Consider the following 25,761-nt stretch of genomic DNA (forward strand, 5'->3'; position numbering starts at 1 on the left):
ACCCCCACCATGTTCTGTCACCGTGTCACCCCCACCATGTTCTGTCACCGTGTCACCCCCACCATGTTCTGTCACCGTGTCACCCCCACCATGTTCTGTCACCGTGTCACCCCCACCATGTTCTGTCACTGTGTCACCCCCACCATGTTCTGTCACTGTGTCACCCCCACCATGTTCTGTCACTGTGTCACCCCCACCATGTTCTGTCACTGTGTCACCCCCACCATGTTCTGTCACTGTGTCACCCCCCACCATGTTCTGTCACTGTGTCACCCCCACCATGTTCTGTCACCGTGTCACCCCCACCATGTTCTGTCACCGTGTCACCCCCACCATGTTCTGTCACCGTGTCACCCCCACCATGTTCTGTCACCGTGTCACCCCCACCATGTTCTGTCACTGTTACCCCCACCATGTTCTGTCACCGTGTCACCCCCACCATGTTCTGTCACCCCCACCATGTTCTGTCACCGTGTCACCCCCCCGTGTTCTGTCACCGTGTCACCCCCCCGTGTTCTGTCACCGTGTCACCCCCCCCGTGTTCTGTCACCGTGTCACCCCCCGTGTTCTGTCACCGTGTCACCCCCCCCGTGTTCTGTCACCGTGTCACCCCCCGTGTTCTGTCACCGTGTCACCCCCCCCGTGTTCTGTCACCGTGTCACCCCCCCCGTGTTCTGTCACCGTGTCACCCCCCCCGTGTTCTGTCACCGTGTCACCCCCCCCGTGTTCTGTCACCGTGTCACCCCCCCGTGTTCTGTCACCGTGTCACCCCCTCCGTGTTCTGTCACCGTGTCACCCCCCCCGTGTTCTGTCACCGTGTCACCCCCCCCGTGTTCTGTCACCGTGTCACCCCCCCGTGTTCTGTCACCGTGTCACCCCCCCGTGTTCTGTCACCGTGTCACCCCCCCGTGTTCTGTCACCGCCCCGTGTTCTGTCACCGTGTCACCCCACCCCCCCGTGTTCTGTCACCGTGTCACCCCCCCCCCCGTGTTCTGTCACCGTGTCACCCCCCCCGTGTTCTGTCACCGTGTCACCCCCCCGTGTTCTGTCACCGTGTCACCCCCCCGTGTTCTGTCACCGTGTCACCCCCCCGTGTTCTGTCACCGTGTCACCCCCCCGTGTTCTGTCACCGCCCCGTGTTCTGTCACCGTGTCACCCCCCCCCGTGTTCTGTCACCGTGTCACCCCCCCGTGTTCTGTCACCGTGTCACCCCCCCCGTGTTCTGTCACCGTGTCACCCCCCCCCGTGTTCTGTCACCGTGTCACCCCCCCCCGTGTTCTGTCACCGTGTCACCCCCCCCCCCGTGTTCTGTCACCGTGTCACCCCCCCCCCGTGTTCTGTCACCGTGTCACCCCCCCCCCCCGTGTTCTGTCACCGTGTCACCCCCCCCCGTGTTCTGTCACCGTGTCACCCCCCCGTGTTCTGTCACCGTGTCACCCCCCCGTGTTCTGTCACCGTGTCACCCCCCCGTGTTCTGTCACCGTGTCACCCCCCCGTGTTCTGTCACCGTGTCACCCCCCCGTGTTCTGTCACCGTGTCACCCCCCGTGTTCTGTCACCGTGTCACCCCCCCGTGTTCTGTCACCGTGTCACCCCCCCGTGTTCTGTCACCGTGTCACCCCCCCGTGTTCTGTCACCGTGTCACCCCCCCGTGTTCTGTCACCGTGTCACCCCCCCGTGTTCTGTCACCGTGTCACCCCCCCGTGTTCTGTCACCGTGTCACCCCCCCGTGTTCTGTCACCCCCCCGTGTTCTGTCACCCCACCATGTTCTGTCACTGTGTCACCCCCACCATGTTCTGTCACTGTGTCACCCCCACCATGTTCTGTCACTGTGTCACCCCCACCATGTTCTGTCACTGTCACCCCCACCATGTTCTGTCACTGTGTCACCCCCACCATGTTCTGTCACTGTGTCACCCCCACCATGTTCTGTCACCGTGTCACCCCCACCATGTTCTGTCACCTTGTCACCCCCACCATGTTCTGTCACCGTGTCACCCCCACCATGTTCTGTCACCGTGTCACCCCCACCATGTTCTGTCACTGTTACCCCCACCATGTTCTGTCACTGTGTCACCCCCACCATGTTCTGTCACTGTGTCACCCCCACCATGTTCTGTCACTGTGTCACCCCCACCATGTTCTGTCACCGTGTCACCCCCACCATGTTCTGTCACTGTGTCACCCCCACCATGTTCTGTCACCGTGTCACCCCCACCATGTTCTGTCACCCCCACCATGTTCTGTCACCCCCACCATGTTCTGTCACCCCCACCATGTTCTGTCACCCCCACCATGTTCTGTCACCCCCACCATGTTCTGTCACCCCCACCATGTTCTGTCACCCCCACCATGTTCTGTCACCGTGTCACCCCCCCGTGTTCTGTCACCGTGTCACCCCCCCGTGTTCTGTCACCGTGTCACCCCCCCGTGTTCTGTCACCGTGTCACCCCCCCGTGTTCTGTCACCGTGTCACCCCCCGTGTTCTGTCACCGTGTCACCCCCCGTGTTCTGTCACCGTGTCACACCCCCGTGTTCTGTCACCGTGTCACACCCCCGTGTTCTGTCACCGTGTCACACCCCCGTGTTCTGTCACCGTGTCACACCCCCGTGTTCTGTCACCGTGTCACACCCCCGTGTTCTGTCACCGTGTCACCCCCCCGTGTTCTGTCACTGTCACCCCCCCGTGTTCTGTCACTGTCACCCCCCCGTGTTCTGTCACTGTCACCCCCCCGTGTTCTGTCACTGTCACCCCCCCGTGTTCTGTCACTGTCACCCCCCCGTGTTCTGTCACTGTCACCCCCCCGTGTTCTGTCACTGTCACCCCCCCGTGTTCTGTCACTGTCACCCCCCCGTGTTCTGTCACTGTCACCCCCCCGTGTTGTCACTGTCACCCCCTTGTGTTCTGTCACCGTGTCACCCCCACCATGTTCTGTCACTGTTACCCCCACCATGTTCTGTCACCGTGTCACCCCCACCATGTTCTGTCACTCCCACCATGTTCTGTCACCCCCACCATGTTCTGTCACCCCCACCATGTTCTGTCACCCCCACCATGTTCTGTCACCGTGTCACCCCCCGTGTTCTGTCACCGTGTCACCCCCCCGTGTTCTGTCACCGTGTCACCCCCCCGTGTTCTGTCACCGTGTCACCCCCCCGTGTTCTGTCACCGTGTCACCCCCCCGTGTTCTGTCACCGTGTCACCCCCCCGTGTTCTGTCACCGTGTCACCCCCCCGTGTTCTGTCACCGTGTCACCCCCCCGTGTTCTGTCACCGTGTCACCCCCCCGTGTTCTGTCACCGTGTCACCCCCCCGTGTTCTGTCACCGTGTCACCCCCCCGTGTTCTGTCACCGTGTCACCCCCCCGTGTTCTGTCACCGTGTCACCCCCCCGTGTTCTGTCACCGTGTCACCCCCCCGTGTTCTGTCACCGTGTCACCCCCCCGTGTTCTGTCACCGTGTCACCCCCCCGTGTTCTGTCACCGTGTCACCCCCCCGTGTTCTGTCACCGTGTCACACCCCCGTGTTCTGTCACCGTGTCACACCCCCGTGTTCTGTCACCGTGTCACCCCCCCGTGTTCTGTCACCGTGTCACATCCCCGTGTTCTGTCACCGTGTCACCCCCCCGTGTTCTGTCACCGTGTCACATCCCCGTGTTCTGTCACCGTGTCACCCCCCCGTGTTCTGTCACTGTCACCCCCCGTGTTCTGTCACTGTCACCCCCCGTGTTCTGTCACTGTCACCCCCCGTGTTCTGTCACTGTGTCACCCCCACCGTGTTCTGTCACTGTGTCACCCCCACCGTGTTCTGTCACTGTGTCACCCCCACCGTGTTCTGTCACTGTGTCACCCCCACCGTGTTCTGTCACTGTGTCACCCCCACCGTGTTCTGTCACTGTGTCACCCCCACCGTGTTCTGTCACTGTGTCACCCCCACCGTGTTCTGTCACTGTGTCACCCCCACCGTGTTCTGTCACTGTGTCACCCCCACCGTGTTCTGTCACTGTGTCACCCCCACCGTGTTCTGTCACTGTGTCACCCCCACCGTGTTCTGTCACTGTGTCACCCCCACCGTGTTCTGTCACTGTGTCACCCCCACCGTGTTCTGTCACTGTGTCACCCCCACCGTGTTCTGTCACTGTGTCACCCCCACCGTGTTCTGTCACTGTGTCACCCCCACCGTGTTCTGTCACTGTGTCACCCCCACCGTGTTCTGTCACCGTGTCACCCCCACCGTGTTCTGTCACCGTGTCACCCCCACCGTGTTCTGTCACCGTGTCACCCCCACCGTGTTCTGTCACCGTGTCACCCCCACCGTGTTCTGTCACCGTGTCACCCCACCGTGTTCTGTCACCGTGTCACCCCCCCGTGTTCTGTCACCGTGTCACCCCCCCGTGTTCTGTCACCGTGTCACCCCCCCGTGTTCTGTCACCGTGTCACCCCCCCGTGTTCTGTCACCGTGTCACACCCCCGTGTTCTGTCACCGTGTCACACCCCCGTGTTCTGTCACCGTGTCACACCCCCGTGTTCTGTCACCGTGTCACACCCCCGTGTTCTGTCACTGTCACCCCCCGTGTTGTCACTGTGTCACCCCCACCATGTTCTGTCACTGTGTCACCCCCACCATGTTCTGTCACTGTGTCACCCCCACCATGTTCTGTCACTGTGTCACCCCCCCGTGTTCTGTCACCGCCCCGTGTTCTGTCACTGTGTCACCCCCCCCCGTGTTCTGTCACCGTGTCACCCCCCCGTGTTCTGTCACCGTGTCACCCCCACCATGTTCTGTCACCGTGTCACCCCCACCATGTTCTGTCACCGTGTCACCCCCACCATGTTCTGTCACCGTGTCACCCCCACCATGTTCTGTCACCGTGTCACCCCCACCATGTTCTGTCACCGTGTCACCCCCACCATGTTCTGTCACCGTGTCACCCCCACCATGTTCTGTCACCGTGTCACCCCCACCATGTTCTGTCACCGTGTCACCCCCACCATGTTCTGTCACCGTGTCACCCCCACCATGTTCTGTCACCGTGTCACCCCCACCATGTTCTGTCACCGTGTCACCCCCACCATGTTCTGTCACCGTGTCACCCCCACCATGTTCTGTCACCGTGTCACCCCCACCATGTTCTGTCACCGTGTCACCCCCACCATGTTCTGTCACCGTGTCACCCCCACCATGTTCTGTCACCGTGTCACCCCCACCATGTTCTGTCACCGTGTCACCCCCACCATGTTCTGTCACCGTGTCACCCCCACCATGTTCTGTCACCGTGTCACCCCCACCATGTTCTGTCACCGTGTCACCCCCACCATGTTCTGTCACCGTGTCACCCCCACCATGTTCTGTCACCGTGTCACCCCCACCATGTTCTGTCACCGTGTCACCCCCACCATGTTCTGTCACCGTGTCACCCCCACCATGTTCTGTCACCGTGTCACCCCCACCATGTTCTGTCACCGTGTCACCCCCACCATGTTCTGTCACCGTGTCACCCCCACCATGTTCTGTCACTGTTACCCCCACCATGTTCTGTCACTGTGTCACCCCCACCATGTTCTGTCACTGTGTCACCCCCACCATGTTCTGTCACTGTGTCACCCCCACCATGTTCTGTCACCGTGTCACCCCCACCATGTTCTGTCACCCCCACCATGTTCTGTCACCCCCACCATGTTCTGTCACCGTGTCACCCCCACCATGTTCTGTCACCGTGTCACCCCCACCATGTTCTGTCACCCCCACCATGTTCTGTCACTGTTACCCCCACCATGTTCTGTCACTGTGTCACCCCCACCATGTTCTGTCACCCCCACCATGTTCTGTCACCGTGTCACCCCCCGTGTTCTGTCACCGTGTCACCCCCCCCGTGTTCTGTCACCGTGTCACCCCCCCCGTGTTCTGTCACCGTGTCACCCCCCGTGTTCTGTCACCGTGTCACCCCCCCCGTGTTCTGTCACCGTGTCACCCCCCGTGTTCTGTCACCGTGTCACCCCCCCCGTGTTCTGTCACCGTGTCACCCCCCCCGTGTTCTGTCACCGTGTCACCCCCCCCGTGTTCTGTCACCGTGTCACCCCCCCGTGTTCTGTCACCGTGTCACCCCCCCGTGTTCTGTCACCGTGTCACCCCCCCGTGTTCTGTCACCGTGTCACCCCCCCGTGTTCTGTCACCGTGTCACCCCCCCGTGTTCTGTCACCGTGTCACCCCCCCGTGTTCTGTCACCGTGTCACCCCCCCGTGTTCTGTCACCGTGTCACCCCCCCGTGTTCTGTCACCGTGTCACCCCCCCGTGTTCTGTCACCGTGTCACCCCCCCGTGTTCTGTCACCGTGTCACCCCCCCCGTGTTCTGTCACCGTGTCACCCCCCCCGTGTTCTGTCACCGTGTCACCGCCCCGTGTTCTGTCACCGCCCCGTGTTCTGTCACCGTGTCACCCCACCCCCCGTGTTCTGTCACCGTGTCACCCCCCCCGTGTTCTGTCACCGTGTCACCCCCCCCGTGTTCTGTCACCGTGTCACCCCCCCGTGTTCTGTCACCGTGTCACCCCCCCGTGTTCTGTCACCGTGTCACCCCCCCGTGTTCTGTCACCGTGTCACCCCCCCGTGTTCTGTCACCGTGTCACCCCCCCGTGTTCTGTCACCGCCCCGTGTTCTGTCACTGTGTCACCCCCCCCGTGTTCTGTCACCGTGTCACCCCCCCGTGTTCTGTCACCGTGTCACCCCCCCGTGTTCTGTCACCGTGTCACCCCCCCGTGTTCTGTCACCGTGTCACCCCCCCCCCGTGTTCTGTCACCGTGTCACCCCCCCCCCCCCGTGTTCTGTCACCGTGTCACCCCCCCCCCCCCGTGTTCTGTCACCGTGTCACCCCCCCCCGTGTTCTGTCACCGTGTCACCCCCCCCGTGTTCTGTCACCGTGTCACCCCCCCCCCCGTGTTCTGTCACCGTGTCACCCCCCCCCCGTGTTCTGTCACCGTGTCACCCCCCCCCCCGTGTTCTGTCACCGTGTCACCCCCCCGTGTTCTGTCACCGTGTCACCCCCCCCGTGTTCTGTCACTGTCACCCCCCCGTGTTCTATCACCGTGTCACCCCCCCGTGTTCTATCACCGTGTCACCCCCCCGTGTTCTGTCACCGTGTCACCCCCCCGTGTTCTGTCACCGTGTCACCCCCCCGTGTTCTGTCACCGTGTCACCCCCCCGTGTTCTGTCACCGTGTCACCCCCACCATGTTCTGTCACTGTGTCACCCCCACCATGTTCTGTCACTGTGTCACCCCCACCATGTTCTGTCACTGTGTCACCCCCACCATGTTCTGTCACTGTGTCACCCCCACCATGTTCTGTCACTGTGTCACCCCCACCATGTTCTGTCACTGTGTCACCCCCACCATGTTCTGTCACCGTGTCACCCCCACCATGTTCTGTCACCGTGTCACCCCCACCATGTTCTGTCACCGTGTCACCCCCACCATGTTCTGTCACCGTGTCACCCCCACCATGTTCTGTCACCGTGTCACCCCCACCATGTTCTGTCACCGTGTCACCCCCACCATGTTCTGTCACCGTGTCACCCCCACCATGTTCTGTCACCGTGTCACCCCCACCATGTTCTGTCACTGTGTCACCCCCACCATGTTCTGTCACCGTGTCACCCCCACCATGTTCTGTCACTGTTACCCCCACCATGTTCTGTCACCGTGTCACCCCCACCATGTTCTGTCACCCCCACCATGTTCTGTCACCCCCACCATGTTCTGTCACCCCCACCATGTTCTGTCACCCCCACCATGTTCTGTCACCCCCACCATGTTCTGTCACCCCCACCATGTTCTGTCACCGTCCCGTGTTCTGTCACCGTGTCACCCCCCCGTGTTCTGTCACCGTGTCACCCCCCCGTGTTCTGTCACCGTGTCACCCCCCCGTGTTCTGTCACCGTGTCACCCCCCCGTGTTCTGTCACCGTGTCACCCCCCCCGTGTTCTGTCACCGTGTCACCCCCCCCGTGTTCTGTCACCGTGTCACCCCCCCGTGTTCTGTCACCGTGTCACCCCCCCGTGTTCTGTCACCGTGTCACCCCCCCGTGTTCTGTCACCGTGTCACACCCCCGTGTTCTGTCACCGTGTCACACCCCCGTGTTCTGTCACCGTGTCACACCCCCGTGTTCTGTCACCGTGTCACCCCCCCGTGTTCTGTCACCCCCCCGTGTTGTCACTGTCACCCCCTTGTGTTCTGTCACCGTGTCACCCCCACCATGTTCTGTCACTGTTACCCCCACCATGTTCTGTCACCCCCACCATGTTCTGTCACCCCCACCATGTTCTGTCACCCCCACCATGTTCTGTCACCCCCACCATGTTCTGTCACCCCCACCATGTTCTGTCACCGTGTCACCCCCCGTGTTCTGTCACCGTGTCACCCCCCCGTGTTCTGTCACCGTGTCACCCCCCCGTGTTCTGTCACCGTGTCACCCCCCCGTGTTCTGTCACCGTGTCACCCCCCCGTGTTCTGTCACCGTGTCACCCCCCCGTGTTCTGTTACCGTGTCACCCCCCCGTGTTCTGTCACCGTGTCACACCCCCGTGTTCTGTCACCGTGTCACACCCCCGTGTTCTGTCACCGTGTCACACCCCCGTGTTCTGTCACCGTGTCACACCCCCGTGTTCTGTCACCGTGTCACACCCCCGTGTTCTGTCACCGTGTCACACCCCCGTGTTCTGTCACCGTGTCACACCCCCGTGTTCTGTCACCGTGTCACCCCCACCGTGTTCTGTCACCGTGTCACCCCCACCGTGTTCTGTCACCGTGTCACCCCCACCGTGTTCTGTCACCGTGTCACCCCCACCGTGTTCTGTCACCGTGTCACCCCCACCGTGTTCTGTCACCGTGTCACCCCCACCGTGTTCTGTCACCGTGTCACCCCCACCGTGTTCTGTCACCGTGTCACCCCCACCGTGTTCTGTCACCGTGTCACCCCCACCGTGTTCTGTCACCGTGTCACCCCCACCGTGTTCTGTCACCGTGTCACCCCCACCGTGTTCTGTCACCGTGTCACCCCCACCGTGTTCTGTCACCGTGTCACCCCCACCGTGTTCTGTCACCGTGTCACCCCCACCGTGTTCTGTCACTGTGTCACCCCCACCGTGTTCTGTCACTGTGTCACCCCCACCGTGTTCTGTCACTGTGTCACCCCCACCGTGTTCTGTCACTGTGTCACCCCCACCGTGTTCTGTCACTGTGTCACCCCCACCGTGTTCTGTCACTGTGTCACCCCCACCGTGTTCTGTCACCGTGTCACCCCCACCGTGTTCTGTCACCGTGTCACCCCCACCGTGTTCTGTCACCGTGTCACCCCCACCGTGTTCTGTCACCGTGTCACCCCCCCGTCTTCTGTCACCGTGTCACCCCCCCGTGTTCTGTCACTGCCCCGTGTTCTGTCACCGTGTCACCCCCCCCCGTGTTCTGTCACTGTGTCACCCCCCCCCCGTGTTCTGTCACTGTGTCACCCCCCCCGTGTTCTGTCACTGTGTCACCCCCCCCGTGTTCTGTCACTGTGTCACCCCCCCGTGTTCTGTCAGTGTGTCACACCTTTCCCCAGGGGCCATAATACACTGGATAATTTGCTTGCTGCGCAATGATTATCCCAAATAAAATGTTAATGTGTAAAAGGGGGCTCTTCCTGCTATAATGTGTAAAAGGGGGCTCTACCTTCCGTACTGTGTAAAAAGGGGGCTCTACCGTCTGTACTGTGTATAAGGGAGCTCTACCTGCCATAATGTGTGTAAAAGGGGCTCTACCTGGTGTAATGTGTGTAAGTGGCGCTACTGTGTGGCCCAATTTGAGTAATGGAGACTATTGAGCAGCCTAATATGAATCTGTATTATTTTTTGGCCATGCCCCTTCCACATGAAGCCACGTCCTTATATTTTTGGCACGTGGGTGGGGGGGGAGCTGCTATTTTATGTGTGGCCCTCGGATACTGACAAGAAAGTGTCAAGTGGCCCCTCAGCTGAAATAATTGCCCACCCCTGTCCTAGAGGGACGCAGGTTCGGGATCCAGGATTGGATCCTACTGACCACGGATGCGAGTCTCCGAGGCTGGGGAGTGGTCACACAAGGGGAAACTTTCCAGGGAAGATGGTCAAGCCAGGAAGTTTCTCTACACATAAACGTGTTGGAGTTAAGGGCCATTTACAACGGTCTTCTTCAAGCGGATCGTCTTCTTCGCAGCCTGCCTGTCCTGATACAGTCGGACAATATAACAGCGGTAGCGCACATAAACCGCCAGGGCGAAACAAAGAGCCGAGCGGCAATGGCAGAGGCCACAAAAGTTCTCTGCTGGGCGGAAAGACATACAAGCGCTCTGTCGGAGTATTCATTCCAGGAGTGGACAACTGGGAAGCAGACTTCCTCAGCAGACATGATCTCCATTCGGGAGAGTGGGGTCTTCATCAAGAGGTCTTCGCAGAGGTGACAAGTATTTGGGGAATTCCTCAAATAGACATAATGGCGTCTCGCCTCAACAAGAAACTTCAGAGATATTGTTCCAGGTCGAGAGACCCTCAAGCAATAGCAGTGGACGCCTTAGTGACACCGTGGGTGTTTCAGTCGGTGTACGTGTTCCCTCCGCTTCCGCTCATTCCAAAGGTACTGAAGATCATAAGAAGGACAAAGGTTCAGGCGATACTCATTGTTCCGGACTGGCCAAGAAGGGCTTGGTATCCAGATTTTCAGGACTTAATAGTAGGAAATCCTTGGCCTCTTCATCTACGAGAGGATCTGTTACAACAAGGGCCGTGCGGTTATCAAGACTTACCGCGGCTACGTTTGACGGCTTGGCGGTTGAACGCCGGTTCCTAGCCCGAAAGGGTATTCCCAGTGAAGCTATTCCCACACTTCTTCAGGCTAGAAAAGAAGTAACGGCGAAACATTATCACCGTATTTGGAGAAAATATGTATCTTGGTGTGAGTCCAAGAGGGTTCCTATGGAAGAATTTCAGCTAGGCCGGATTCTCCATTTTCTGCAAGCAGGTGTGGATGCGGGCCTAAAGTTGGGCTCAATTGAAGTACAAATTTAGGCCTTATCAATTTTCTTTCAAAAAGAATTAGCTTCCCTTTCGGAAGTACAGACTTTCGTGAAAGGCGTGCTGCACATCCAACCTCCATTTGTGCCCCCGGTGGTACCTTGGGATCTTAACGTGGTGTTGCAGTTCCTTCAATCACATTGGTTTGAACCCTTACAGAAGATAGAGTTAAAATTTCTCACTTGGAAGTGGTCATGCTATTGGCCTTGGCATCCTCAAGGCGGGTGTCTGAATTAGCGGCCTTGTCTCACAAGAGCCCATATTTAATCTTCTATGAAGATAGAGCAGAGTTGAGGACTTGTCAACCGTTTCTTCCGAAGGTGGTTTCATCGTTCCACATGAACCAACCTATTGTGGTGCCTGTGGCTACTGCCACTTTCGCTGAGTCAAAATCTCTCGATGTGGTTAGGGCTTTGAAGATTTATGTCGCCAGGACGGCTCAACTTAGGAAAACAGACGCTTTGTTTGTGCTGTATGCTCCCAACAAGATTGGGAATCCTGCTTCTAAGCAGCCTATTGCGCGTTGGATCTGTACTACAATTCAGAATGCTCATTCTACGGTTGGTTTACCGTTGCCAAAATCAGTGAAGGCCCACTCTACCAGAAAGGTGGGCTCATCCTGGGCGGCTGCCCGGGGGGGTCTCGGTGTTACAACTTTGCCGAGCAGCTACTTGGTCAGGTGCAAACATGTTTGCAAAATTTTACAAATTTGACACCCTGGCTGAGGAGGACCTCAGGTTTGGTCAGTCGGTGCTGCAGAGTCATCCGCACTCTCCTGCCCGTTCTGGAGCTTTGGTATAACCCCATGGTTCTTGAAGCATCCCCAGCATCCTCTAGGACGTATGAGAAAATAGGATTTTAATACCTACCGGTAAATCCTTTTCTCTTAGTCCGTAGAGGATGCTGGGCGCCCGTCCCAGTGCGGACTCTATCTGCATTAATTACTTGTTAGTTATTGGTTATGTTACACACGAGTTGTGTTTCTGTTATGGTCAGCCTGTTGCTGACATTGTTCAGGCCGTTGACTGGATTTCTGTTGAATGCCATATTGTACGGCGTGTTTGTGGTGTGAGCTGGTATGTATCTCACCTTGGTTTAAAAATAAATCCTTTTCCTCAAAATGTCCGTCTCCCTGGGCACAGTTCCTATAACTGGAGTCTGGAGGAGGGGCATAGAGGGAGGAGTGAGTTCACACCCATTCAAAGTCTTAAAGTGCCCATGTCTCCTGCGGATCCCGTCTATACCCCATGGTTCTTGAAGTGTCCCCAGCATCCTCTACAGACTAGGAGAAAAGGATTTACTGGTAGGTATTAAAATCCTATTTTGTCTATACCTACACCACTTTGAGAAGCAGTTTTATTGGTCTAGCTCACAGGTTCTCAGACTCGGTCCTCAGGACCCCACATGGTTCATGTTTTCCCGGTCACCTGTAGATTTTTAAAATGTGACAGTTGGTGATACACAGTGCATCTGCTGTGTGACATGGAAAACGTGAACCGTGTGGGGTCCTGAGGACCGAGTTTGAGAACCACTGGTCTAGCTATTAATACGCAGCCGCTGTATTCCTGATGTCTGTACTTTGTATATATTGTTCCTCAGGAGGATCTGGAAGCTTTGATAGCGGAATTCCAGTCTCTGGACGCGAAGAAGACACAAGTCATAGAGACGCCATGTCCTGCGCCCAGTCCAAGGCAAGAGCACAAGTGACCTCTGCACAGACACCACTCGGGATGAGATACCCTAAATCATGTTACGGCTTACACTTAACACTAGCCAGGAATAGCTATTTATGGTGCAATTAGGAGGAAGAGGCGGGATCCATGATGAGTGATATGAAGGAACAATGTTTTTTTTTTTTTTTTTTAGAAGCATCCGGGATGCGTTCATGTGCTTGGCGCCCGGGATCCTGGTGGTCACCATGCCGACGCCGGAATCCTGACCGCAGCAAACCCCCCCCCCCTTCCCCGCCGGCATTCTGCTGCTGGGATCCTGGTGTCGGTATGCTGACCGCATGCACCCTAATTTTCGTTTAGTCATTTTTAACATTACAGTATGTATGTAAGAGGTTCATGCATTGCTGGTCGGTGCGGCGGTAGAAGCTGGCGTCCCATCACTGAACAGGCTGTGTGACTGGCACATGGGGTGCAGAGCAACACTAGATGGGGATACATGCTGTATTTACTTCTGAGGATGTAGAGAAAATAGTTAAATGTGCTCAAAAAAATTCCAATACAAAGTCTGCTCCTCACGATGTCAGGTGATGATGTCATATGTCGCTATACGCAGCAGAGTTGTCAGGTGAAACGGACTATACTACTGTCTGCAACGACAGAAGCACCTTTAACCAATGGGAGGTCGAAGCACATAGCGCCAAAATACAAGGGAAACAATTTATACAGATGTCTTTTCATCATAGTGATGGAATAAACTTTGAAGAACCATTTTATTTTGAAAAAAAAATTCTTTTACCATTTTAATGTGCCTAATGTGAATGTGAAAGCATATTCCTGTTATAGGATATTGGCCCTCATTCCGAGTTGTTCGTTTGTTAGCTGCTTTTAGCAGCATTGCACACGCTAAGCCGCCGCCTACTGGGAGTGAATCTTAGCAGAATTGCAAACGCAAGATTAGCAGAATTGCGATTAGAAATTTCTTAGCAGTTTCTGAGTAGCTCGAGACTTACTCTGCCACTGCGATCAGTTCAGTCAGTTTCGTTCCAGGTTTGACGTCACAAACACACCCAGCGTTCGCCCAGACACTCCCCCGTTTCTCCAGACACTCCCGCGTTTTTCCCAGAAACGGCTGCGTTTTTTCACACACACCCATAAAACGGCCAGTTTCCACCCAGAAACACCCACTTCCTGTCAATCACACTCCGATCACCAGAACGAAGAAATTTCTCCGTTAAGCCGTGAGTAAAATACCAATCTTTTTAACAAATTTACTTGGCGCAGGCGCACTGCGAACGTTGCGCATGCGCAGTTTGCGACTAATCACACAGATGCGAAGAAAAATAATGAGCGAACAACTCGGAATGAGGGCCATTATCTTGAGTCTGTGTGGGTGTTAGTGCATCAGCTAGTGGAGCTCATTGTTCAGGAGAGGTTCCATTATTGTCCTTCTCTTCCCCCTTTTTCCCTTTACCACTTCCTAGAGCTTTACTGTCTATCTTGATATTTGTCTCACAGTTCATGGACATTTGGGGCATGACCTAGTGGAATGGGGTGTGAGTACCATCATTGGGGTGTAAGTGATGACTTTAAGGGGTTTCATGAGAGTCATGCTCCTAGGCTATAACTGGCACCTAAGGAAGAGCACATACTACCTTTCTCTCTACTATATGTAACGACACTATAGCCTGCGCTATAAACACATACTATTAATACCTTGTCCGCAAGCTATGTCACAGAGCACATACATACAGCACACGGACGTGGATGCTGTCTAAGCTTCGTTCTAGTCTGTATAATGTAGTTGTCTAGTACCGGTCTTCTCATTGGAGAATTGTCTTACCTGTTTCTCTACCCTCCAGGTTAAACTCCTCTCTGACACCCCACCCAGAGCGGGATGAGCTCATTCTCTTTGGAGGTGAATATTTCAATGGCCAAAAAGTAAAGTATACCTTTATTTTTTTCTAATGTATTCTTATGTATGAATCTGTTAGAGTGAGAACCGTGTAGACATCTAGAGTGGCGTTTGTCACAGTAACTTAGCGCAGATTCCCGGCTATCTGCGGACAGACCGGCTATTAGTTTAGCTGTGAAAAGCTTGAAATGTTTATTTCAGTTGTAAAAAAACTATTCTGTGCCATCCACTGCGATAGGCTGCTCCTTGTGTATGTACAGAGATGCCAGACAGGAACAATAGGCAGGAGAAAGGGAACGGCTTGTATCGAGCAATAGTCCTTTATAGGAAATTATTACTGGTTTCATGTTGGGAGGAAGATTTATAGGAAATTAATATTGCATATGAAATAAGTCGGCACCCTGTTTTGTTGTTCTACAAATTAAAAAGATATCTATATATGAAATATCTCATTAACGCACAAGCCGTAAATGCTGGATTTGTTTACTTTGTAGATGAACTGTGTTCTAAGCTGCAGTAAACGTACATTTTGCTAAACCATTCTTGAAAAAATCTTAAAAAAGATCACAAGTGAATACAGGTTGAGTATCCCTTATCCAAAATGCTTGGGACCAGAGGTATTTTGGATATCGGATTTTTCCGTATTTTGGAATAATTGCATACCATAATGAGATATCATGGTGATGGGACCTAAATATAAGCACAGAATGCATTTATGTTACATATACACCTTATATACACAGCCTGAGGGTCATTTTAGCTAATATTTTTTATAACTTTGTGCATTAAACAAAGTGTGTGTACATTCACACAATTCATTTATGTTTCATATACACCTTATACACACAGCCTGAAGGTCATTTAATACAATATTTTTAATAACTTTGTGTATTAAACAAAGTTTGTGTACATTGAGCCATCAAAAACAAAGGTTTCACTATCTCACTCTCACTCAAAGTCCGTATTTCGGAATATTCCGTATTTCGGAATATTTGGATATGGGATACTCAACCTGTATATACTATTTTTATCTACATCTACTTTGGTTCAGTTTTAATATATATATTATACAGGTTGAGTATTCCTTACCCAAAATGCTTGGGACCAGAAGTATTTTGGATATCGGATTTTTCCGTATTTTCGAATAATTGCATACCATAATGAGATATCATGGTGATGGGACCCAGGTCTAATCACAGAATGCATTTATGTTTCATATACACCTTATACACACACAGCCTGATGGTAATTTTAGCCAATATTTTTAATAACTTTGTTCATTAAACAAAGTGTGTGTACATTCACACAATTCATTTATGTTTCATATACACACAGCTGGAAGGTCATTTAATACAATATTTTTAATAACTTTGTGTATTAAACAAAGTTTGTGTACATTGAGCCATCAGAAAACAAAGGTTTTGCTATCTCACTCTCACTCAAAAAATTCCGTATTTCGGAATATATGGATATGGGATACTCAACCTGTACTGGTATTCCTGACTTCACATTAGAGAGATTGCAGGTCAATCTCTCTCAATCACCTCTCACCCGGCCATGAACTGTACGCTGCTGTGCCAAGAGGTTGCACGTGTCACGTAGCGTGTACCACAAAGAAGCCTGGTCTGTAGCGTGTGGCTAAACTTTATATTTTAATTTTGCCTGTCTGACTAAACTTATTTTGTGCAGAACAGCTGCTAATAATTGTCTGACTGTGGCCAACACTATCAGTAGTGTCACCCTGTTATATGCGCAGCTGGTAAAGCAGGGATTATAATCAAGGGACAAAACCCAATTGTAACCAGAGATAGGCCAAAGGTTAGAGTGGCAGTACAGGGTCAAGTGTCAGGAACACGAGCTGAAGGTAAGATCCACAAGCAGTCAGGGACGGCTGGAGATCAAAGCTGACCTCCGCACTAAGGGGAAGATGTAGCAGTCCTTAGAGAGAAATAAAGTACCAACCATCCAGCTTCTCCTAACTGTCCTTTTACAAGCTGTGTTTGAAAAATGACCATTGGGAGCTGATTGGTTGATATTTTATCTCCAAGCTTTGATTCATCTCCCACAAATGGTGTCCACAGTAGGATCTCCAGCTGGGAAGGACAATGGCAGTTAGGATGGGTATTGAAGAATTAATAAAAGGCTTTCTATTAGTAGAAGTCATGGGAAAACTAGTGTTCCAGGAATGCGACTATAACACTCAATCTGTTAATTAGACAGGAAGCTCTCCAGAATTTGGACACAGATGCTACCCTTGACGCCTCTGTCAAAGCCCTTTGAGAAGAGGGATACAGATGACAGAACTCCGAGAGGAAGGAAGTGAGACATCGTAGAAAAAGCAACCTACAATAACAGATGACTGAGCAGTTGTTAGAGCATTGGCAAGCAGTAACAGAGTCCATAGGAAGGAGTCTAGAGTTTAGCTGGTGCAGTAAGAAGAAGAGCATCAGTGGGAGACTGATGGGTTTTCTTTTGGGGCACACATAGGCTTTCAGAGCTGATCCTATCTGTATTCTTTAAACAGGGCCATCAATAATCCCTGGTGATCAGTTCTGGTATTGTATGTAAATCAGAACAATCTGAGGATTTTGGAGTTGTGAGCACAAGATAAAACCTTGGAATGGAGATTAGTGACAAATGACTTTTCAGGATGGGATCTGGAAGTGCGGATGAAGGTTGCAGCCATAATATGAACATGATCTGCGATTTGATGGTTATGTTAATCTTCTTAGTCTAGCGGGTGAGATAGGTGGAGTCCATTTGCAGATTGCATTCAGAAACTGTACGCCAACATTTTGCAGACTATGCTGATTCAGGTGTTTAATCTCTGTGGCCACTGCAGGGTCTCTGAGAATTGTTGCTCCAGTGGGCGTAGTGGGTTTACAGCTAATGTCTTTTTCACATGCACCTTAATGCATTCTGACATAGACAACATAGACATAGAGGATAGACAGCTCATTTAGTAGCCAAGGATTGAATCTGTGATACAGTGAGAACTATGATCTGGTGGGGCAGTGTCAGTCCTGGGATTACAGAAGACGTTCCGCAAACTATGACTATATCGAAGCAAGAGAGCATTTTGGATCTGCCAAAGGGATGGATGGAGCAGGTTTAATCAAACTTTATCCAGGCAGTTCTGAAACCATGAAGAATCACTGGAAATGATTTAACTCATTCAGTCGATGACCTGGGGGTGCGTTAGTGACCCTCGAAGATCAGGGTTTAAAAATGTTAAGGAAAGTACCTTTTATGATGTCATTCTGGGTGAAGATGGAGAGAAACCATTTGGAAATCGGTCACATTCCCATTGATGGGCTGAGGTTCCAGGAGGTGAGGGGATTGTGCAGTTTGGAAACTGGCTGTCCAGGGACAGGAACCGAATAAGCCCTTGAAACTATGATGCTAATGAATAATATATCCCTAAGGCAATTACCATAGGGCAGTGATGGGGAACCTTTGGCACTCCAGCTGTTGTTGAGCTACACAACCCAGCATGCCCTGCTACAGTTTTACTATTTGTCCATGCTAAAACTGTAGCAGGGCATGCTGGGATGTGTAGTTCAACAACAGCAGGAGTGCCAAGGTTCGCCATCACTGCCATAGGGTATACGCAGACCTTTAGGAACCCAGGTAATGTTCTGTTTGACCCGTAGCTTTTGCACTAACTGGAAATGGTCAAAGTGAACCATGAAACCATGGCCTGAACTAGCTCTGAGACGGTGGGAGATATGGTGAGGAGTGGACCCACTGTGGGCAGCTTGTGGCCCTGTTGGGGGGGGGGGGGCAGACTCGAAGTGCAGAAAGTCAGAGGGATGAGGCGGGTCAGGAGATGAAAGCAACTGCACAGACTGGCACGCAATAGCCACAAATTGCCGACGTTGGCCAACAGCAGCAGCTGCACATTGGGAACCAGAGACACCAACGTCTAGTTACTACACATAACTGTATCGACATAAGAAAGACGGTGGGGCTCAGTGCATATACAGCATTGTAACACCCTCTGAGCGAGGTCAAATGCCTCTATTGTATATGTGATATATTGTATAAAGGGGGCAGGGCATGCTGGGATCTGTAGTTCCAGAAGAGTTCTCTAAACACTTTATTTTTTTCTCCGATCACACAGATTTTTATTGATTTTCAGTTAAGAGAATAAGCGTTGCGACAACATGAGGCAAAATAAGCCAAACATTGAAATCTAATCAATGCTATATACAAAATTGTGACAATAGTAAAACAACAAAACAGCATTAAAACGCTTATTAAACAAATTAGGTGCCAATTTCCAAGCCTTAATATTAGTGTAAGGAGCATTTAACTGAGAGGCACAACATCCAACACCAGGGTCATGGTACCCAAAATCAAGAAGGAAACGAGATAAAAGAGAGGAAAGAAGGGGAGAGGGAGAAAAAAAAGGGATTGAGGGGAGGCCTTTCCATTGAGCATGTTTGTATTCACATTGCATATTCAGCGAGCCGGGGATAAGAGTGTGGGACTATAACACTAGCGATCCAACAACAACAAAAAAAGGATATTAGGTTAGACCCGGAAGGGTTATGCTGTAATGAGCGTACCATGGCCGCCATGTAAAAATAGGATTTTAGTTACCTACCGGTAAATCCTTTTCTCGTAGTCCATAGATGATCGTGGGGTCCAATTTACTACCATAGGGGTATAGACGGGTCCACTAGGAGCCATGGGCACTTTAAGAGTTTAATAGTGTGGGCTGGCTCCTCCCTCTATGCCCCTCCTACCAGACTCAGTCTAGAAACTGTACCTGAGGAGACGGACATACTTTGAGAGAAGGAAAAACACAGGTGGTGGTGAGATTCACACCAGCTCACACACAACAAAAAGGAAAGCCAAGCTAACCAACTTGGAACGATTCAGCAACGGCTGAACCAACAAACTTAACCAAGTAACAATGCAGGAATACTAATCACTGGGCGGGCGCCCAGCATCCTCTACGGACCACGAGAAAAGGATTTACCGGTAGGTAATTAAAATCCTATTTTCTCTTACGTCCTAGAGGATGCTGGGGTCTAATTTAGTACCATGGGGATTGATGTACCAAAGCTACCAGAATGGGAGGAAGAGTGCCGGGGTTTCGTGCAGAACTGATTGACCAAACTTTAGGTACTCGGAGGCCAAAGTATCGAACTTGTAGAACTTGGCAAACGTGTTCGACCCTGACCAAGTAGCTTCTCGGCAAAGCTGTAAAGCCGAGACACCCCGGGCAGCCGCCCAGGAAGAACCCACTATACGAGTAGAGTGGGCCTGAACAGATTTTGAACACGGCAAGCCTGCCGTAGAATAAGCATGCTGGATAGTAAACCTGATCCACCGATAAATGGTCTGCTTAGAAGCAGGACACCCAAACCTGTTGGGATCATAAAGGACAAACAGAGCATCCGACTTCCTGTGACGAGAAGTTCTCTTCACATATATTTTCAAAGCCTTTACAACATCCAAGGACTTTGAGGTAATGGAGGAGTCAGTAGCCACTGGCACCACAATAGGTTGGTTGGTTGATATGAAAAGCTGACACAACCTTTGGAAGAAACTGCTGATGCGTACGGCGCTCAGCTCTATCCTCATGGAAAATCAGATAGGGGCTCTTACATGACAGTACCCCCAGTTCAGACACACGTCTAGTAGATGCCAATGCCAACAGTGTGACCGCCTTCCAAGTAAGAAACTTGACATCCACTCGAACCAATCCGATTGCAGGAACTGCAGCACCACATGAAGATCCCACGGTGCCGTAGGAGGCACAAAAGATGGTTGGATGTGCAGAACCCCTTTCAAGAAAGTCTGAACCTCCGGAAGAGCAGCCAATTGCTTCTGGAAGAAAGTGGACAAGGCCGAAATCTGGACCTTGATGGAGCCCAAATGTAGGCCCACAGCCACACCTGCTTGCAGAAAGAGGAGAAACCGTCCCAGTTGAAACTCCACCGTAGGAAACCTCTTGGATTCACATCAAGACACATACTTTTCCAAATTTGATGGTAATGTTTAGACGTTACTCCCTTCCTAGCCTGTATCAGGGTAGGAATGACCCTTGTCGGGATACCCTTCCGAGCTAAGATCTGGCGTTCAGCCTCCATGCCGTCAAACGTAGCCGCGGTAAGTCTTGATAGGCGAACGGCCCCTGTTGAAGAAGGTCCTTGCAAAGAGGCCTCGGATCCTCCAGCAGTAATACCAGAAGATCCGCGTACCAAGCCCTTCGTGGCTAGTCCGGAGCAGTGAGGATCGCCTGAAATCTTGTTCTTTTTAGAATTTAGAATTCTTTTGAGAATCCTTGGGATGAGTGGAAGTGGAGGGAACACATACACTGACTGGAACACCCACGGAGTTACCAGGGCGTCCACCGTCACTGCTTGTGGGTCTCGTGACCTGGAACAGTACCTCCGAAGATCTTGGCTTATCACTTCTGCGAACACCTCCGGGTGGAGGCCCCATTCTCCTGGATGGAGATCGTGTCTGCTAAGGAAGTCCACTTCCCAGCTGTCCACTCCCGGAATGAAGATTGCTGATAGTGCCACCGCGTGCTTTTCTGCCCAGAGGAGGATTCTTGATACCTCTGACATTGACGCTCTGCTCTTCGTTCCGCCCTGTCTGTTTAGGTAGGACACTGCCATTCTGACTGAACTTGTATGGCCTGATCCTGAAGAAGATGTGCCTCATGTAGAAGGCCATTGTATATGGCCCTTAGTTCCAGAATGTTTATCGGAAGGGTGGATTCCAGACTTGACCACTTTCCTTGGAAATTTTCCCCTTGGGTGACTGCTACCCAACCTCTGAGACTTGCATCCGTGGTTAGAAGGATCCAATTCTAAATTCCGAACCTGCGGCCCTCGAGTAGGTGAGAAGGTTGTAGCCAGCAGAGGAGTGAAATTCTGGCTTTCGGCGACAGGCGTATCCGCTAGTGCATGTGAAGATGAGAACCTGACCATTTGTCTGGAAGAACCTTGCATGGAATCTTCCGTACTGTAGAGCCTCGTAGGAGGCTACCATCTTCCCCAGAAGGCGAATGCACTAATGAACCCATACCCGGGCTGGTTTCAGGACGTCCCGTACCATTGACTGGATCACCAGCGCTTTCTCCACCGGTAGAAACACCCTCTGTGCCTCCGTGTCGAGTATCTTTCCCTGGAAAGGTCGTCTCCTTGAAGGCTCCAAACGTGACTTTGGAAGGTTGAGGATTCACCCATGATCCTGGAGTAATCGAGTTGAGAGAGCAATACTCTGCAACATCCTCTCCCTGGAAGATGCTTTTATCAGCAGATCGTCCAGATATAGAATTATGTTCACTCCCCTCCTGCTGAGGAGTAGCATCGTCTCTGCCATGACCTTGGCGAACACCCTCTGTGCGTGGAGAGGCCAAATGGCAGTGCCTGGATCTGAAAGTGACAGTCCAGCAGTGCAGATCTGAGGTAAGCCTGGTGAGGCGGCCAGATCGGAACGTGAAGGTATGCATCCTTGCTATCCAGGGATACCAGGAATTCCCCCTCCTCTAGACCCGAGATCACCGCTCTCAGAGACTCCATCTTGAATTTGAATTCCCTCAAGTAGGGGTTCAATGACTTTAGGTTTAATATTGGCCTTACTGAACCATCCGGTTTCGTTATCACAAACAGGTTTGAGTAATAACCCTTGTGTTGTAGGTGAGGTGGAACAGGAACAATGACATTTGTTTGAACCAACTTTTGAATGGCATCCTGTAGGATAGCACTTTCTGTCAGCGAAGCTGGTAAGCCTGATTTGAAGGCTCTGTGAGGTGGTAGTTCTTGAAACTCCAGTCTGTACCCCTGTACAACAATATCTGTTACCCAGGGGTCTAGGCATGATGACACCCAGATGTGACTGAAATCTTTTAGTCTCTTTCCCACCTGCCTGATCTCCAGGCTGGGAGGTCCACCGTCATGCAGAAGATTTTGAGGAAGCAGAACTTGGTTTCTGTTACTGAGATCCTGTTGGTGCAGGTTTTCTGGATTTTTCCCGACCTCCCCTAAAGAAGGTGGAGGGTGGTTTGGATTTTTTACATTTTGCGGTCCGAAAGGACTGCAGTGTAGACGTAGGATAAGATTTCCTAGTCGGTGGTGCTGCTGAGGGAAGAAAAGTCGACTTACCTGCAGTTGCCGCGGATATCCACGCATCCAATGTGTCCCCAAACAGAGCCTGACCTTGGAAGGGTAGGCTCTCCACACTTTTCTTGGATTCTGTATCCGCAGTCCATTGGCGTAGCCAGAGTCCTCTGCGTGCCGAGACAGCCATGGATGTAGCCCTCGCATTCAGCATGCCAATGTTCTTCATGGCCTCCACCATGAAACCTGCAGAATCCTGTATGTGACGCAAAAACAATTCAATGTCACACTTATCCAGTGTATCTAATTCCTCTAGTAATGTGCCTGACCACTTTACTATGGTTTTAGAAATACACGAACAAGCAATGGTGGGCCTTAAAGCTACGCCATTACCTGTGCATAGTGATTTCAGCGTCGTCTCAATCTTGCGGTCAGCCGGCTCTTTCAAAGTGGTTGAGCCAGGGACAGGTTAAAACCACCTTTCTCATACGTCCTAGAGGATGCTGGGGATGCTTCAAGAACCATGGGGTATAGACAGGATCTGCAGGAGACATGGGCACACTATAAGACTTTGAATGGGTGTGAACTGGCTCCTCCCTCTATACCCCTCCTCCAGACTCCAGTTAGATTCTGTGCCCAGTGAGACTGGATGCACACTGAGGAGCTCTCCAGAGTTTCTCAGAAAAAAGACTTAAGTTTGTTATTTTCAGGGAGACCTGCTGGCAACAGGCTCCCTGCATCGTGGGACTGAGGGGAGAGAAGCAGACCTACTTCTCTGAGTTCAAAGGCTCTGCTTCTTAGGCTACTGGACACCATTAGCTCCAGAGGGTTCGATCACTTGGTGCGCCTAGCTGCTTGTTCCCGGAGCCGCGCCGTCACCCCCCTCACAGAGCCAGAAGACAGAAGCCGGGTGAGTATAGGAAGATCAGAAGACTTCAGTGACATCAGAAGACGGCATTTGAGGTACCGCGCAGCGGTCGTGCTGCGTGCCAAGCTGCCACATATGAACGGCACTGCAGGGCGCAGGGGGGGGGGGGGGGGGCGCCCTGGGCAGCATTAGACCCTCAAATAGCACTGGCAGAAGTAAAAACAGTGCCTAGGCACTAGTTACGGGACCCCGGCCAGTATAAATATGAAATTTAAGCGAGACTGAAGAGTGCTATGTAGGGGGCGTGGCTTAGCCCTCACAGTTCTGACCAGTGCCATTTTCTCTTCACAGAAGCTGCAGAGACGCTGGCCCTGACCTCACCTCCACACTGCTGTACAAGTAACAGGGTGCTAAACGGGGGGGGGGGGGCGCACAAGTGATTTGGTGCTAATTGTTTATATATAAAGCGCTAACAGGTCTGGGCAGTCTTTACTCGCTTCAGTACCGGGATTGGCGCTGGGTTGTGAGCTGGCAGAACTCCCTCTGTGTCTCTCTTACAGGCTTTGTTGTGGGTCTGTCTCCTATAGCCCCAGTGTGGTTGTGTGTGTCAACATGTCTGAGGTTGAGTGCTCTTCCCAGGAGAAGGCTGGAGTGGGGACAGAAAATACTGTGAGAGTGACCGGGTCGGCACCGCCGACGGATGATTGGGTAAATATGTTGAGTGTTTTAAATGCAAATGTGACTCGGTTGACTAAGAGATTTGATAGATCTGAGTCTAAGAACCAGACATGGAGGAAATCCATGGAGGATGCTTTGTCACAAGCTCAGACCCCTTCGGGGTCACAGAAACGTGCATTTACCCAGATAGCTGATACAGATACCGACACAGACTCTGATTCCAGTGTCGACTATAGTGATGCCAGATTGAATCCAAAACTGGCAAGAGCATTCAGTACATGATTGTGGCAATAAAAGAAGTGTTGCATATAACAGAGGACCCTGCTGTCCCAGATACAAGGGTCTGTATGTATAAAGGAAAGAAACCTGAGGTAACGTTTCCTCCCTCTCATGAACTGTACGCTTTTTGAAAAGGCTTGGGAAAATACTGACCAGAAGATACAGGTTCCCAAAAGAATTCCAGTGGCATATCCATTTCCATTTGGGGTACAGGGAAAAGTGGTTGTCAACCCCCACGGTAGACAAAGCTTTATCGCGTCTATCCAAAAAGGTGGCGCTTCCGTCTCCTGACACGGCAGCCCTAAAGGATCCTGCTGATCGTAAGCAGGAAAATACACTAAAATCCATTTATGTCACTACAGGGTCTCTACTCAGGCCTGCCGTTGCTTCGGCATGGGTGAGTAGCGCTATTGAAAAGTGGGCAGATAACTTGTCATCTGAGGTAGATACCCTAGACAGGGATAATGTACTTTTGACTCTGGGTCATATCAGGGACGCTGCAGCATATTTAAAAGAAGCTGTAAGGGATATTGGCCTTTTGGGATCAAGGGCCAATGCCATGGCAGTCTCGGCAAGGAGAGCATTGTGGATTCATCAATGGAATGCTGACGCTGACTCTAAGAAGGCGATGGAGTCGTTACCGTTTAACGGTAGTGTCCTGTTTGGTGACGGCCTCACTGACCTGGTGTCTACGGCTACCGCGAGTAAGTCGTCATTTTTACCTTCTGTTCCTGCACAGCAGAAGAAAACGCCTCACTATCAGATGCAGTCCTTTCGGCCCAATAAATTCAAAAAAGGACGAGGGTCCTCCTTCCTTGCTGCGAGAGGAAGGGGAAAAAGGTCACAGGCTGTGGCAGTTCCCAAGAGCAGTGGTCCTCTCCGGCTTCTACCAAATCCACCGCATGACGCTGGGGCTCCTCTGCGGGAGTCCGCACTGGTTGGGGCACGTCTCAGACTTTTCAGTCAGGTCTGGGTGCACTCGGACCTGGATCCTTGGATAGTAGAAATAGTAACCCAATTATACAGATTAGAGTTTCAAGACGTGCCCCCTCACCGATTTTTCAAATCGGCCTTGCCAGCTTCTCTTATAGAAAGGGAGGTAGTATGCGCTGCGATACTAAAGTTGTGTCAAAATCAAGTAATTGTCAGGGTACACCCGTCACAACAGTGGGAAGGCTTTTATTCGAGCCTGT

General features: G+C 52.2%; 1 protein-coding gene across 2 annotated transcripts in view; it reads left to right on the top strand.

The window, feature by feature from the left end:
- The window catches only part of KLHDC4 (kelch domain containing 4), a 103,323-nt gene that overhangs the window by 6,646 nt on the left and 70,916 nt on the right, over positions 1-25,761 (top strand). Inside the window, exons 2-3 of one of the 2 annotated variants that reach the window (XM_063945663.1) lie at positions 12,674-12,765; positions 14,607-14,685. In XM_063945663.1, coding sequence (XP_063801733.1) covers positions 12,674-12,765; positions 14,607-14,685 — 171 coding nt within the window. Of the gene's footprint in view, positions 1-12,673; positions 12,766-14,606; positions 14,686-25,761 lie in introns of those variants that run through there. The other variant, XM_063945664.1, reaches the window with a different exon arrangement.

This window comes from Pseudophryne corroboree, chromosome 11 (genome assembly GCF_028390025.1).
Source record: "Pseudophryne corroboree isolate aPseCor3 chromosome 11, aPseCor3.hap2, whole genome shotgun sequence".
Taxonomy (NCBI): Eukaryota; Metazoa; Chordata; class Amphibia; order Anura; family Myobatrachidae; genus Pseudophryne; species Pseudophryne corroboree.